At 43.4% G+C, this 17,011-nt stretch overlaps 1 protein-coding gene across 8 annotated transcripts in view; it reads right to left on the bottom strand.

The window, feature by feature from the left end:
- PSD3 (pleckstrin and Sec7 domain containing 3) overlaps window positions 1-17,011 on the bottom strand; it is a 140,452-nt gene that overhangs the window by 24,489 nt on the left and 98,952 nt on the right. For all 8 annotated transcript variants that reach the window (XM_056324301.1, XM_056324300.1, XM_056324302.1 and 5 more), the window contains 4 exons: window positions 11,639-11,832; window positions 9,056-9,126; window positions 2,951-3,108; window positions 1,928-2,072 (listed from right to left, as the gene is read on the bottom strand). In XM_056324301.1, coding sequence (XP_056180276.1) covers window positions 1,928-2,072; window positions 2,951-3,108; window positions 9,056-9,126; window positions 11,639-11,832 — 568 coding nt within the window. The remainder of the gene's footprint in view (window positions 1-1,927; window positions 2,073-2,950; window positions 3,109-9,055; window positions 9,127-11,638; window positions 11,833-17,011) is intronic.

Raw genomic sequence — 17,011 nt, forward strand, 5'->3', positions numbered from 1 at the left:
ACTCTTTACGTTGTGCTGAATCCCTCGTCCCAGTGACATCATGTTGCAGTGAGTTCTACAGCCTGATGACAGGAGGCCTTTAAGCAGCTATTAATTTGGCACTTGTAATTTCCAGGGCAGTAGCTCTTTGGAGCTTTTGTGTGTACATGCACATTCTTGGGAAAAAAGGGAAAAAACACCATCCTAGTAGATCTTTTCTGGACTGGTTGTTCTTTCATATATAGCTTTGTCACATCCCTCTTTGGTTGGACTACAAGATCAGTCACTGATCTCCTTTTCAGAGCAAACTTGGTACAATGATCTTGCACAAACTGTCATGTCCAACCTCTCTCCCTTGCCCATGTTAGATTCTCACTGCATCCTGACTTCTGCCTGACCAGGAACAGGTCCTTTGAAGAACTACTGTCCATCATGATTCAGCTCACAAAACCCTGAACAGTAACAACAGGGATTTGACAGTTCATATTTTTTTGTCTGCCAAATGAGAAGCAGCCTGCTGGCAGCTTTTCCACACTGACAGATAAAAGCAGACATGTTTCTGCTTGCCTTTGAATTTATCTGCTTTGAACACTTAACACTCTTCTGCCTTTAGCTAAAACAGCTTATATTATTCCACTTTTTGTGTCTCCCCTTCTTCAAGACACAAACGATAGGGCTGTGTTCTATATTTTTTCCTTTCGAGATTAAATGGAAACAATGAGACTAGGAAAAAACATGCTAAATGGAACAATCTCACAGAACAAAAATGAGTAAAAAAGCTTTTTTTGGTGTCTGGGGGTAAATTATTGAAGCCCCATACAGTATTTTAAAAAAGGTATGCATGAGAAAAAGGTAAAACCACGAATGAGACAAGTTAGTATTACTCTTTATGAAAGGTGTTTTAAACTTTAACCCAGAATAGAAAATGGAAACTCGGTCACCACATCGTATGATGACAGGATACTGCCATGGAGAGGGAAAAAGCAGGGGCGACATATAAAAACCACCCCCTTAGAGAAATACAGATGATGAGATAGTCGTTTCTAAGGAGTGTTGCTAAGCTAGGAAGATGGCAAAAAAATGCATTTAAGAAGCAATCCAGCACAGGCAGATGACTAAAAGCTATAAGAGGTTACTCGTAAAGTATACACCTAGGACTGGGATTTATCACCTCCGCCACTCTGTCAACCTGATCAACGCAATCAATATCATATTCGTGCTGGTGCAGGAGGAATTGTAGACATGCATCACAGCTCCCAAAGAACCCAGATCTATGGGCAGAAGCATCAGACCCAGCCAGTATAAAACAAACAGAAGTAGGTGGGTTTTTGTGCAAGAAGTAGTAGAACTGTGAAACTCCCTACCACAGGATGTTGTGGAAGCTAAAAGCCCATGTGATCACAAGGGGAGACCAAAGATGTTCATGCAGAAAGACTGTCAAGAGACAGTTTATAAATATATATCAAACAGGAAATCCGTGAGCTGATAAGGGTTGCAGTCTGGAAAAGTATTATGGGAGAAATACAGTCGATGCTTGCCTGATGCATCAGCTTTCACCTTTTATCACCCCAATAAGCCAAAGACCAGGAGTATGTCCATTTCTTCTGAAATGAGTGGCAATAAACACTCACATTCAAAAAAACACCAGACAATATTTGAAACGTTCTCGGCAGAGCCATAAACGCAGGATGAAAAATCTGTATCTGGTCCTAGGAACGCTGGTGATTGCTTTTCTTCAAAAATATAAATCAATTATATTCAAGTCTGCTCATTCTGTACCCCCACTTCAAATACTGCAGCGGGAAATGAGCAGAGATTTACCATGCAAACCTCCTTCTCCTAGGAATGCTAGCGGCAACAGTTATAAAACAATGCCAAGGACCACTGTCCAGTCTCCAGCCAGCCAGAGAAATCACAGTCACCTACCCTCTACATAAAAACAGCTCACCTGAGATAGCTTCGTTGTGGTTGCTGGCAGGAGCGGGCGACTGAACTTCTTCTGAGAGCCAATTGCTGCTGGAAATGGTGGTGCAGAGAAGACAGCAGCCACACAGTTGATTTTGTTGATCCAGGTCTGCATTTCTTCTTGGCTCCTTGGGAAGAAACATGTATTGAGCACCTGTTGACTCAGCCTCCTCTACCTCTTTCCCACCCCTTCAATGGCATTTGGAAAGCGAGAATAACCAGAACTGGAAAAGTCTCACAGTCTGCTCAGTTTTCTGGTCTATCTTTGCAAGCAGTTAGTGTCAGGTATCTCAGTCACAGGCTGGCTCATGATTAAGTCCTTAACTCACCCTAGCATGCATCTTTTCCTAACCCAATCCAAACAACACACACGACAGAGCCAACCAATGCCCTGATTCAGGCATATGTCGTAAGGTCTCAGCTGTGCTGGACACCACAGATCTCTAGGAGGTTTCACATGGATCTCAGCAGAAAAGGCTCATGCACCAGACTGATGCATAGGTTTTTGATGTCAAAAGCAAAAGGCAAGTCATCTGTCTGGATATCACAGCCTAAAGCACTTAATCAAATAATTCTTGTGTTAAGTAGTAACTTTGTTTCTAGCCAAACTGTATCTTCTAGAAAGACATTCAGCTAGGACCTGATGACATCAGGAGACAGACAATCCAAGACTGCCTTTGGTCATTTGTTTCAATGATTAAGCACCCGGACTGCTCTAAGTTTGTGCTTTGTTTCCAAATTGAATTTCCTGCAGCTTCAACTTCCAGCTGCTGCATCTTGTCATGCCTTTCTCAGCTAGATGCAAAAGCCTCTTAAAACCTGATGTTTCTTTCTTATGAACTACTTGTGCACTCTAATCAAATCACTACTTAATCTTATTTCTGATCAAATAAACAGATAGAACCTCTTAAGCCTCTGCTTTAACCTATCCAGGCATGAATTTACCCCTCCTTCACCACTGCTTTCTTTCCTCAATGACTGGCACAAATCAGAAGGGAACACTTACTGGGCTTGGAAAAGCAGGACCCTCCAATCTGCTGTTTTAAGCTTGAGGACATTGGGTTTCTTCTCATAGTCTGTTGCCTTGGATGCCAGCGCATGATGCACACTAACTGCATTCTTCAGATCTTCCTCTGACAAAGCCTTTTCTGGCTTATATTCATCCTGCAAGAGTTAACAGGAGGAAAATGCCATCTTATTTCTTCTCCATGTGCTCCTCCTTTTTCCTTAGCCTGGGGAAAAGCCTTGTTCCATAACCATTAATAGTATTAAAGTACATGAACTGAATGTAACCTGACTTGAGCACTTAGTTTCCACTACCTTTAACGTCTTTTCCTTTTGCTCTCCCTCTTTTTTTTTTTTTTTTTTTTAAAATCTCTTTGCAAGGGAGAGAAGTCATTCCAGTACCTGCTTGACAAGAAAAGGGGTAAACAGGGACTATTTGACTATCACAACAGCTGTGGACTATTTATCTTCATTTCAGGAGTCCTTCATGGCCACCTCCCCACTTCCACTGCTCAGTTGCTGGTTCCTGCTTGGGTTCTCAGCCTCTACTGCTCAATTTTTATTTTTCTCTAACAGCTACCTCTTTATGCCTTCCCAGGCAGGCCCTGACACAGTGGAGAAGCTTCCTTATCAGTCTCCACAAAGCAAACATAGCAACATCTTTTAAATCTCTCTGCTCAGGGTCTGCAAATGGCAAGCACAGCACTGTCCAGGTTTTTGACACAACCGTACCATCACTCCTAACACCAAATGACAAAAGCAGGGAGTCAAAATCATCTGCATCAAGCATCAGCCGAGGAGCAGTCTGGTCTCTGGAGTGACAGAAACTGGATGAGGGCACAATCATGGTATAGCCACAACTTCAGTTTGAAGCCCACCTGACTACAAATGGCTTGAGAAAGCCAGGAGCTTTTTCGAGGAGAAGTCACTTGCCAGCAATGCTGCATGCGCAGTTTCTGCAGGAGAGGCCAAAGCAGACTGCAACTGACTCAATTTATCCCCCTTAGTACATCACAGAAATCAGTCTCATCTGAAACACCCACCCAGGGAGGGGGTGTGACGGCTGCGAGAGGAATAATTCCCTGCAGGCATGATAACTATTGATGCCTCCACTTGAACACAAGAATTAGGAGATGGAGTTTAGCAGGAAATAAGAGTGCAGGATGCAGAGCACATGCAGGGGTAGCACTAGCTTAAACACCCAGAGAGGCACCCACCCCAGAGAAGAGCTGGTTAACATGCATGAATCGGTTTTACCGGGCTTATCTGGCAGCACACAGACCAGGCTTGCAGCCAGAGGCTACTGCACCACTGCCAAAGGGCTCTCCAGGATGAGTTTTAATAGATGGGGAATCACCAGCTATAGTGACCACCTCACAGAAGGGAGGACAAAGCATCCTGCTCCTCTGCCACATCTCATCCTTTCTCACAGAGGTCCAGCTAGTGCAAGCCCTGAACTTGCTGCTGCTCATACCCAAGGAGATGCAGCTAACCAGCAGTACTGTCACAGCACCACCTCCACTTGTGGCCAGACAAGGGCACAAGCCAGCACAGACCTGGCAGGCCTAGCAGAAAGGCAGAGCACTGCTGCACAGAAAATCCAAGTGTAGTTTTCAACCTAAACGTCAGTCACACCACAGGTTTTCAAGGTCCAATAGCAAGCAAAGCTCAGTGTCCTTCCTCTCTCATAGCCTGAGCCCCAGCAAGTTTTGGAGGGCTCTCCATATCATGATGGACTTTGCCGACTCCTGCTCAGGGCACTCTCTAAACCTTCTTCAAGGAAGATTTGGGAAAGTCCCTAGCCAAAGGACTAGAACTGAAGGAGGCTGTCCAACATCCAACCCAGTCCCATCTAGAAGATGGAAGAAGCAAGCCCCTAGGTCAATCCTCTTCCTTCAGGCTTCAAAAGCTGATTTATTTGGTAGTCATTCTGGGAGAAATGACTGGTTCCACTGTCCAGGGATACTAGGAAAACTTCAGGGCCAGGAAATGAACTTAGACAGGCCTCAGAAATGTGTTATTCTGGACTTCCTCAAGTTACTGCCTAGAGACAGTGTCAGTTATCACCTGGCCTGCTGCCTCATGGCTTCCTCCATAAGACGCATCCAACATCCACAACCTGCTCTGGTGTTTAAACCTCTTCCAGAAGAACTCCACGTTTGGGCAGTGCCAGGCACAGTCCTGGCTTTCCAACAGAGAACGTTCATGATAATCCTTGCTAATCCCACCAGATCAGCTGGTTGCAATCTACCTTGACAGCTGGGGCTCCGCCAGCTTCTCCAAAGGCACTGATCAGCATACCGGAAACGTCTCCACATAGCTGGCAAGCCTCAGAGAAAGCTGGAAGGACATGACTGTGCTGTCAAAATTCCTCCTCTAAGGCCTCTGACTCTTTTCAGCTGGCAGGGAATGCTAGGGAAGCAGGAACATTCGTATCTCCTATGCCGTCAAGAACAGCATGTGCCCTGATGTGCTGGTGTCAACATGGAGGTTGAGCTGAAATGGAAGGCAGCTCACTAAAGTTAGACCAAGACAGTGGCAAGAAATATATGAGGAGCCAGAAAGGAACTGTGACCTCTCTGTCAACTGAAGGCTGATGTGAGCGCTGCACACAATGCAATGACATGCTGAATTCATCTTTCTCAAGACTCTTGGAGAATGACTTTCCCACATCCTGCTGACCTGCAGTCAGCATGTTTCTAAATCCATTTTTGATAGACCAGAGAATGGCATTTGGCTTTTTACCAGTCAGTGTACCGTGGGTGAATATCTCTGCTCAGTTGCATGTAACAGCTGCAAAATTCTCTTTCAGAAAGTCTCATCAACAAATACTTAACATCATTCTGTCCTTTCCCTCTTTTTTTTTAATGTATTTTAATATAGGAAGTACATTTGAGAAAACATAAAAATATCTGAAAGCTTGCAAGATTATCAAGTGACATATCAAAAAGCAAAGGTGTTGAAAGCCTCACAGAAGAGTCCAACAAAACACGAAGGTCCATGCCCAGAAGCAATTTCTAGCAAGGAAGAGAGGTCAACCTCATATCCTCTCCTTATAAACCTCTGTACACACATCACACTCATGTCAGTCTAGTGAACAGACATTCTGTCAAGCTCCTGCTCTGCAATTTCCCCTTGTTACGAACAAGAGCAGGAAACTAACCTTGGCCTGAGGATGCCCAGACACAGGGCCAACATCCCAAACATGTCAAACCTCTCATTTGATATAATACTGTGCAGGCATGTTTAGTTGGCTAATTGTGAACACTTCCACTGAGCCCTTCCGGTGGCCCCTGTGCTCACTAATTCAGAAACAATCTCTCTTAAATCACACATTTAAAAATAAAACAATATGCAGCACAGGAATTAGCACTGGAACAGTTCCAATGGAAAAAAAATAATAAAATGTGGGCATGGAGGTGAGACTGCCCAGATAAACTCCTCAGTAGATCTCAAGTGACCACCATTTACAAACCACTCTCATACACGGACTCTGACAGCAAAACAAGGAGAACTGGACTGGTATGCAAACAGAATGACAGCAGAATTGGGATCTCACTGCCCACTGGGGGAATCACAGCTGCTACGAACAATTAATGTTTCTATTAGAGTAGTGTCTTGAGGGAACAGCTGAGTTTCAGATAAACACAGAAAGCAGTGGTGCACAGTTTAGTACATGTGTTTTCGTGTATACAGCACATAGAATGTGAGATTTCTCTCTCCCTTGCTTGAAGAGCACCCAGCACAATGCAACCACCACCACATATGACCTCCACAGTTACGCAGAAAATATACAGATAATGAAAGAAAGAGGGAAAACGTATGTGTATATGTTAATGCACCCTGCCTTACAGTACTCCATAATCAGGAGAAAAGGCAAACAGAGGAAAGAAAATCCTTTGCCTGTGACTACTGCCAAAGCTATGCATTTCTACAAACACCCTCCTGAACCTTATGAAATGAGGATAATTTCAGTCTCCTGGTACATTGCAAAATGAAACAACAGCTCAGCACCTTTTACTGCAACAACTAGCAGTGTATTTTAAAACACCAGCACCCTCAGCTTCTGCAATACCATGCCCCTAACAGATCAAAGTTTATTTCAGGGCTGAAACAAAGTCCTGCTGGACCTTCTGCAGCTAAAGAGAAATCAGAGCATGTTTCAAAGCTGCAGCATGAGGCATTGTGTTTGAGCAGGGGCTGGAGGCACCCTGGGGAGTCTCACAGCTGACCCATCACTCTGGGAAAGTCACTTCCCATCAGGCCCCTCTGTCAACCTTCTACACTCTGTCAACCTTTTACGGCACTAAAGTAAAAGCCTTGCTTGTCACAGTGCTACAAGTAAGATGGCTTCAGTGCAAGTGTCTTCACAACCAAGTGGGAGAGTGCAGCTTTGCAGAATAACCACCCTGTAATCATTGAATTCAAGTGCTGCGACAAGTGCAAGACACACAAATAACAAAGAACAAGAACTCCAGCAATGCCTTTCATTCTGCAAAGATGTTGTCAAGTGAAATTACTCTCTTGCTCTCCAAAGGATGGAGGGTGAGACTGGAAAGAGAACCATTCTGTAGAAAATTTGCATGCTACATCAGCATTTCTACATTTTGTTAAACAGAAAGCTTTTAAAACTAATATGCCAGTGATACTCATAGAAGTATTTCATTAATACTCTACAATAGACAGCATCTCCATTTTTTCCCCTTGAAAACTTATTAATCCCCCTCAAAGATCAGATAAATTAATTAATGTGTTATAGACAAGGAGCCTTCTTACTTCTTAGGGAACCACACAGTCTTTTCAGGTGAATATTGAAGATGACTTACTTCAGAAATCAGAGCGGGTGATTCCATTTCACCCAGGAAAGAGCAAGTACAAACTTGCCATGAAGGCCACTTAAGTAAAACCTGAACCTGCTGCCAGCAAAAGGACCAGAGGGAAGGCTCAGCTGCAATTCAGCAGTTACCTCCAGTCTCTTGCACTGGCTTTCAGCAACTTTCAGCTCAAATCTTCCATGCTGACTGCAGATTGTTTTGTCTGTTTCAGGAGTTCAACCCTCTCAAAAAGGTACTACACTCAGAGCATCCACCTTGTAAACCTCATGTTGTAAGAATTTGATCCAAACCACGCACTCTCTTCTCAGAGACTATCCAGGTTGGTTCCAATGAAACCAACAACTTCCAAAAGCCACAGCAGAGGAGGAGAAAACAGCAGTATGCACTTGAGCTTGCACTCCTGATAGTTGCAAACCACAGTGGAAATGTAAAAAGCCTTTCAAAGGAGCACACATCTACAACACAAGGCAGCCTGGACAAACACCACCAATTTCTTTAATATGCTGGGGGGCAAACAGCCTTAACAATCTACTTAGCTGCTACTATTTATTTGATTTTGACTGTTCTCACTCGTACGTTGCATTTCACATTCCAAGAGTACAGTTAAAACTGTACTATATTTAAGCTTGAACCAAAAGACTTGAAGGGTTTCAGCTGACTCCTTTTTTTTGAGACTTCTTGCTGTTAGGGAGCAAAGTCGGTTAAAAACCAGTGTCTCTTCTTGCTTTGGGGGGAGAAAAAATAGTACCCTTTTATTCTTCAGTTTTGCTGTGGAGCAGAAGCTGTGGATTCCTACCAAGGCCAAGCTGCCATTCAATTGTTTTGCAGCTGGTCTTGCAAGCATTGCAGAAAAGTGTATTATGAAAAGATGGGTATGGAGGACAGCCTTACAGGAGGGGAAGTCAGATGTATGAAATGCAATGTTAAAAGCAGCCTAGAAGAATGTGTGCAAGATACAGAGATAATGCTGTCTTTGCTGGTAAAGCTGGCTATTTTTTCAGCCATAAGTGACAGCAAGGGTATAAACTGGAACTGATAGGGTGCACATGCGGATGGGGACAATAGAACTGAACTTGAAAGTGTGAAAAGCAGGAGGGTGTCAATGAAAGGATTCATGTCTGAATGTGTGTGTAAACAGGGTGGGGAACAGAGAGCCAGCTATACTGTGTGTCAGAAGGGAAAAAGCCTGGAGGTGGGCTCTGAGAGCAGAGAGGATGCCTGCTGCTTTATCCCTCTTTAATTAGTTTCCAAAAGACAGTGATTTCCCCTACCTTCTGCAAGTACAGGACCGTTCCCTTCAGCACAGCATAAAAGGTTTTCCAGCCCCGCTTTCCCCGGGGAGCTGCAAAGAAAACAAATGAAAATCCATTTAACTCAGATCCATTTTTACACTTTGTCTAGGCAACAGGAGAGCTACATTAGTCCTGTGTTAAACCTCTTTTGTACTCTCCTTTTCAAATGACAATGCAACTCAGCACAGTGCCTGCACATACCTACTGTGAGAGAGAGTAATAAAACAACCCTGACGACAGCCCTGGACTCGATCAGAAGGGAACAGTAGCAACGCGGAAAGCAGGCCAGAGAGATCCAGTCTTTATGCTCTTGCAGGTAGGCAGACACTGCCCCTGCACAGCTAGATGAGAGCTCCGTGCCACAGCAGCTTTCAGAAAGAAACACCCATTCTCCGTGCCACAACAGTCTGGCAGGCACTGCTCAGGACTAATGGGACACTGCTCATAAAGCAGTGCCTCTCAAGAGCATTCTTCCCCCTTGCCGCTGCAGCACACCCAAGTTGGCACTGAGCGGTCAGATGGCTCCTTGGTCCCTTTCCCCTCTTCTTGCAGCCATGGGGGAAGCCGAAGAAGAGAGACGGGAGCACAACAAAATCCTAAGGGAAAAACCACAATCACCCTTCAAGAAATGTAAAATCAGTTAAGAGGTTGAAGAATGTAACAAAGACAACACAACCAGCTCAGAAATTCCTAGAAAAAAGCAGTGGGGGGGTAGGGTGGGGAAGGAGTGAGTCAGTCAGAGAGGGGATTCAGTGTGAAGTTTGAAATATAGCTGCAGCTGAGGGAGAGAACACACAGGCTGTACAGTCACAGTGCCAGAGACCAGAAGCCTGCATCTAAGTTCACTCTCCACCAAGAACACACCACTGACCAGCACCCACTTGCCTCTATACTGAAATTAATAACCCGTGCACAACTAAAGCATCACTCTCAGAAAGGCATCCCATTCTGATCTGATGACAGCAAGTGATAGTGAAGAGGTTATTAGTCCCCTGCTCCAGAGGTTAATCATTCTCATTTCAGATAATGGGCCTTATTTCTAATTAGCGTTTCTTTGGTTCAGCTTCCAGCCATTGGACCCTGTTACATCCTTCTCCTCTAGATTGCCTAAGTGCTTTAACCCTCAGTACTCCTCTCCTGGGAAAATACATATAGCATGCAAGCACATCACCTCATTAGCAATCCCGCACAAGCTGATCTCTGCCCTGCAACAACTCTATTAGGAAATGAAATATGAAAATGTCTAACTTTAAAAAAATGAATTGCATTGTATTTGCGACTGGAAAGTCAGGATTTTACTTTTTCAAGAGCTACATGAGAATGAGAGACAGACCTCTAAGATGTACAGGTAATTATGAAAAAGGCCCAAATTATATTACTCATAAAAGGATTATCCCCAAAATGCCAGTGTCCAGCATGCTAAATAATGAGCAATGCTGATTACTTATAATTAAAGAAAGAATTTCATAAAGGCAACTAGGTACAGTTACATATTAAGGTTAAATAAACAGAAGTCTAATAAAGAGGAACCTATTCAGAGCATCCAGCTGTCACAAAGAATGAGGTCAGTTTGATTTCAGCATCTTTGTTAGGATTTAGCTAGCCAGCTGTCAGCCTCCAGCTTGAAAACACCGACCTCCAATTGTACCTTCTAAAATATTCTAGCAAAACACGCGAACAAAGAGTGTAGTCCGGCTAGGAGAGAGTTGCAGTTACTGGAAACCCATCACAAAGTGAGACTTCACCTTCAGGGCTCAGGCTAACAGTGTGAACCGTGAGTAGGTGATCATCAAGATTGATCAGGGAAAACACAAATGCTCTGAGTAGCCAATGCTGTTTCCAAGATCAACAGAAAACAAACAAATGAAGATATCCAAACAACAAACACACACAGGTGAGTCAGAGGCCTTTGATAATTAGTGCACCACAAATGGAAGTAGGACAAGAAGGAAAGAAGACAATTAATTAAAGTAAGTAAGAGACAGAGCAAGATTATTCCAAAAAAAGGGGCAGGGAGGAACTGCATGGCATACATCCGGCTGTTACCAAAAGCTGCTGAACTTCATCGGGTATGTGACCCAAGGCTGGGAATGTAGGGAAGGGAACAGTTACAGTATTTTCCAAGTAGAGATAAAGAAGACCCTTTTTTTAAAGACAGACACAAAGTAGCGGAGGGGAGATTTGAAACAATCTCATGTCACATAAGGAAAATGAGAATTACCAAACTACTACGGAACAGCTACTGTAATTCACTTGAAATTGTTTTTTCTTCTGTAAAGCATGAGATTCATTTTCTTACAGCACAAAAGATTCACATTGCTTTGCTGTACCACATTACTCATTATGCTCATGAATGTATATGGGCTGCTGCAAATGGCACTGAACATTGTAAATCCTGGCCTAATAGTGGAAATGTGATAATCCAATTGTGTTGTTTGTTATTGCTGCAATTTTCCCTAATGAAGCAGCACTATTTGCCTTTGGAAGCACATGGACTTACAGTAAGTGGCATTGTGCAGAGATAACAAGAAAATGACATGGTAAGAGCGAAAAGATACTCACTTTTTTTCCCGTCCATATCTGCATGGATTTTCCGAGCCAGAAATCCAGTTTTATACACAGTAGCATTGGGGTCATGAGGGATGTCCAGGAATGGGTTATTTGAGTTGCCAATTCGACTGACAGCCTTCGTCTGGTTCCCATTATCCTTTTCATCTGTACCATCTGAGTGAGACTTTTTTTTCTCTTCTTCATCCCTTAAAAAACAGTGAAAACCAAGCATGAACAAGGGACTGATCAGCAAAGGTTCATTTCAGTAATTCTTGCATGTTCCTTGTCAAAATATACCTTTCTTTTTACATGGGGCCCTATTTAGAAAGAAACCTAGACATATACCAAAACATCATCAGATTATAGCAAAGCTTCAGTTCACTTACTTCATCAGCACAGGACATAGGAGCCAGATTTTTAAAAAAGCCCACGTTTCCCTTTTACAGTCTCAAAAGGCAGGACTTCAAGAGTGTTCTGTGTCTTCCAGCTTCACCTAATTTTAATTCCACTTATTTGAATGCTAAAATAGGAAATATTTTCCTGCTGGGCTCCCCTGAAAATCTCCAATTTGTTCATGAGTTCACATGTAGATTAAAAGAATTAGATTACTACAGATCACCGTGGCTTACTCCTTAACTTAGCATATGAAACACAGACTCTACCCCCTTTATTTTCCTCCACAGACTAGCATAAAAGTAGTAATTTGAAAATAAAAACTACATTAAGCACTAAGTGAATTATGTTACCTGCATTTCAGAAACAAAATGCTGCTCAAAATGTTACTTATTAGGGCAATGTATTCAACACAGCTCTTGGGGACAACAATGCAACCCATTTCAGCACATCAGGAGCATTGCCTGACTAATAAATGCCTTTTTGCTCATCACAGCCAAAGGCAAAAAGGACGGGACAACCTAGAAAACAAAGGGTGTTGATCACAAGAGTAGGACGATGGTTTTCAGAGCACAGACGACTGAATCTGGGTGGATGGTGTACCTGGAGGAACTACAGTTAGTGCCAGATTAGAGAGCAGCCCTGTGTCCTTTGAGGTCCCCACACACTCCCCCTCCAAGCGACTGGGAAAGGTGTGTCGGGGAGGATGAAAGCTGTCATGTGAAAGTCATGGTAGCCATGCTTCTCCTAAGACCAGCATCTGATTAAAAAAAAAAATCATTATCACTTCAGTGTAATGATGGCTAATGGCACTGGGGTATGGACTTCAAGTCGCTGCATCTCACTGGACCCAGATGATCAGCAGAGAGAGCAAGCTCAGCCAGACCTTCCAACTGCATGCATACATTCAAAGGTGTGTATCAGGGGAGGATTAGCAAGGCATATGTCAGTCCAAAAACTCCTTCGGGGGCACACTGCAACCATGTCTGCTTATGGGATTGACCATCCAAAGAAATGTCCTCCAAGAACTGCAGGCTAGAGCAACAATCTGTGTTATCCTGATCTCTGCTGAAATGGTCTTCTGGGGAATAACTTAGTCTGAGGATAATAAACTGGTTTAACAACAAGGAAACCAAATCCAGAGACATGCAGGCTATATTAGTGAACTCAGTAGTGCCAGAGAATGTTCCCAGGCATTTGAGTTTGATCACATCATATTACTTTGTGCTTGGCATGGTCTCAACCCAGCACACTCCCAAACAATTTCCAGACACTTTTTAGGAATCAGCTCAGTCAATGACCACCCCAACAGACAGTGTAAAGGTAAGCATCTTCTTTTGAAAGGTGAGACTTTTCAACGGTATGGATATGGATGCTACGCATCAACACTTGGCCACAGAGTCACACAAAGGTGCCAGGCATTTGATTTAGTTGTAGAGAAACAGCCAAGTGGTACACCATACCTTCATGGTCTTGTCTTGCAAGGTCTCCTGATATAAGAGGAATAAAACTTTTACTTGAAGATCTGACTCCTGCAAGGAAGAGCAGTTCTTGCATCCTTCAGCCTATTGATAAGTGGTTTTCCAGTCTAGAACAGAGAGATCTGCAAAAATCTTTTTGTTGGTCAAAGCAGTAAGGATTGCTTCATGCATGATTTGGTTGAAGCCCTCTTCAGTTGCAGTTCTGTTGCAAAAAATTGTCAGAAAATTTGGTGGGGTGCAGTGCAGAATAGGAGTGTGCATTCAGGCTCCCACATTCACTAGTTCAGGGTAAATTCCTGGACAGATCTCTTTATTTTACAAACCATGGTATCTGATTCACTTTTAACCTTTTGGAGAACTTGAATCTGGAACTACTGCAGAAAAAGAACAACAATGCAATTTTCTCTTCCAGAGAGAGAGTAATTTTTCACAATTGAAAAAGTGTAGGAATTGCTGATAATTTTGCTTGTCCTGACCTCCCTGTGTTTACTGCACTTACTAGCTGTTAGAAAATTTGGACCATTGTGTGACACGTGTCTCTTAGATATGTGTCCATTACCAGAGCAAATTCTGACACAAATCTGTGCTGCTTAATCCAGAGTAAAATCTCTTATAGGGCACAAGCACTAGGGCTGATTTGTCACACAGAAACGCCCTGTGAATTTTGAGATCTCAGCCACAGACACAGTGGATTTCTCCTTGTCAGCAGAGACCTACTGCAGTAAATGGCTTAGCATTTATTTATTTTTTTTATAAACTATCTCCTTTGGAGCTATGGAAGCAAATTACCTTATACCAATCAACTCTCCTGTGGGAATGTACCAGTGCCCTTATACAAGCAGCCACAAGTGTTGTGATGAGCAGTCTTGGGGATCCTGGACACTGCTAGCACTGGGGACAGAGCTCTCAAACTCAGCATCTCTGGGACAGTTATTAAACAGAAATTCTTCAAAAAACAAATGCATACAGGGCACACAAGGACAAAATGGCATCTGCTGTCATGAATGCTGGTAGCATTGAACAAATCTTTAATTGGTCCTTTTCATCTGTCACTGAAAATGGGACATCCTTGAGACTCAGAATCCTCAGGCACTTGTGAGAGCCAAGTACTCTGACAAGATGCACGAGCAAGTCTGTAAGATGCAATGAAGGGAACCAGAGTGAAAAGGGGGACTCATTACAGAGAACAGGAAGTGGATGAACAGCTGAGAAAATAAACTAAAAGGAACCTCTGTCTTCCTCTAATCTTGAATATGAAACACCAGTGGAATAAAACCAGCAGATCTGGGACTCACTTCAAATATTACATGTTGCTTCAGTGGCCAAGCCCCAAAACAAAAAAGGATGGCTGGGAGGAGTTTCAAAGTAGCAAAACAGTTCAGGTATTAGCTTTTGCTTAGGTACCATCCAAAGTTGGCTGAATAGATAGGTCCTGGATAGGCTTTATTAAGGATGTAACAATTTAGGCTTACTCCTCACCAGCCTTTAGGGTACAGCTGCAAGAAGCAAGAGTTGCAGAAAATTCAGCTGGCCTCTGGATACGTACACCTGAAAACTGGTATTGTCTGAAACGCTAGCATGTTGGGGGTGCAACCACTCAGTCAGCCTCAGATGGCTTTTGAGATGATTCAAGTCCTGTAACACCCCAGCATGAAGGTGTCCAGTGATGTAGGTAGAAGTCAGTGGGTGGTGTCACAAAAGCACAGCTCAGGTCCTCATCAGGGGCAGGCTTTGTGCCTCTCCTTTTCATTTGGTACAGGAAATGGCAAAACCCTTCTGCCTTTGGGGAAAAAAAACCCCAGGTTGGTTCCAACACATCTTTCAGTAGCAAAACTTCACCACAAGAATCCACTCAGGTTTGTGGCAGCCTTAACAGATTTTCTCTCTTTGATCAGCAGAGGGAGATCATTCGTGGCACTGGGTCTGGAACCAATTCCTCTGGTGACCCCTCTCTGACAACTGAAAGAGGCTGCTGTGAACCCTCCTGCATGTCCATTTTCCCTTCATGGACTGTGGGACCTACTAGTGCTTCTGCTCTGCAGGGTACTTGTGACAGGAAAAGGCTACCTACCACCTGTAGAGTTTCTCCAAGGCTCTGCTTACAGCACGTGTCCTGGTTTCAGCTGGGATAGTGTTAGTTTTCTTCTTAGCAGCTAGTACAGTGCTGTGCTTTGGCTCTGATGTGAAAACAATGTTGATACTGCACTGATGGTTTTAGTTGTTGCTGGGTGAGGTTTATACTCAGTCAAGGACTTTTCAGTTTCTCTGGTGCTGCCAGCGAGAGGGCTGGAGGGGCATGGAAAGAGGGGACACAGCCAGGACAGGTGACTAGCCAAAAGGATATTCCATACCATACAATGTCATGCTGAGTATATAAAATGGGGGAAGAAGAAGGAAGGGGGGACATCCGGCATTAATGGCATTTGTCTGCCCAAGTAACCATTCCGCGTGCTGGAGCCCTGCTTCCCTGGGAGCACCTGCCTGCCCATGGGAAGCAGTGAATGAATTCCTTGCTTTGCTCTGCTTGTGTGCGTGGCTTTTGCTTTACCTATTCAATTGTTCTTATCTCAGCCCTCAAGCTTTATATTCCTTCCTGATTCTCCTCCTCACCCCTCTGGGCCAATGGAGAGTGAGTGAGCAGCTGCATGGGGCTTAGTTGCCAGCCCGGGTTAAGCCACAACAACGTGGTATTTGCAAGGCTTCCTAAAACAAGACAAGGAGCTTCAGTTCCACCTCCCTTAGCTTGTTTCTTTGGAAAATGACCTGCAGACAGAGCTGTACTGAGGCACTGACTGCCCATGAGAACCAGTGCACCAAAGCCAGGATCTGCTTTCTCTAACATTTGAAGACACAGCATTGAAACAGCAATGTTTTCATTCCCAAATGTATGATCACTGACAACCAGAAAGAGTTTGCCTCTTATTCTTAAACACACAGATTTGAAAAACATGCAGGAATGCAGATGTTGCCATTTTGGTGAAGAAATGTGTTTTCACCTCTCCCCAAAAAGACCCTGTACAAGACCCAATTTTGTCTTCTAGGAGAAAACCACCATCAGGATCTCTTAGTAAGAAAAACATTTCTGTAAGCTCTATGGTCTGATTTGAGGCTCTGCCTTGGAAAACTGTAATAGACTGGGGTCAAGCCCTTCATTTCTAAAAGTCTACTTCATCTTTGCATTTGTTCAAATAGAAAACTTACATGACATGGCAAAAGGCTGGGTTTACCCATTTAAAAACTGGCACTTAAAATTATTTAGATTTTTAACATATAATTGTATGAATATGTGGAACTGACAGCATCTGTATTAGGAAATGGACTTAAGAAACCAATGCAGAGAAGTTTTGGCATCTTTCTCAAAGGCAGGACAGAAGAAAGGAGAACAAGATGATTACCGGGGTAATCAACTAAACCTAAAATAAACTCTAAAACCAATCCTGAAGTTGCAAACAGGAAACATCTTAGAACTTGGGAGTCAAAGAGTTAATTATAAAGGGGAGAGGTTTCTCAG

This window comes from Falco biarmicus, chromosome Z (genome assembly GCF_023638135.1).
Source record: "Falco biarmicus isolate bFalBia1 chromosome Z, bFalBia1.pri, whole genome shotgun sequence".
Classification (NCBI taxonomy): domain Eukaryota; kingdom Metazoa; phylum Chordata; class Aves; order Falconiformes; family Falconidae; genus Falco; species Falco biarmicus.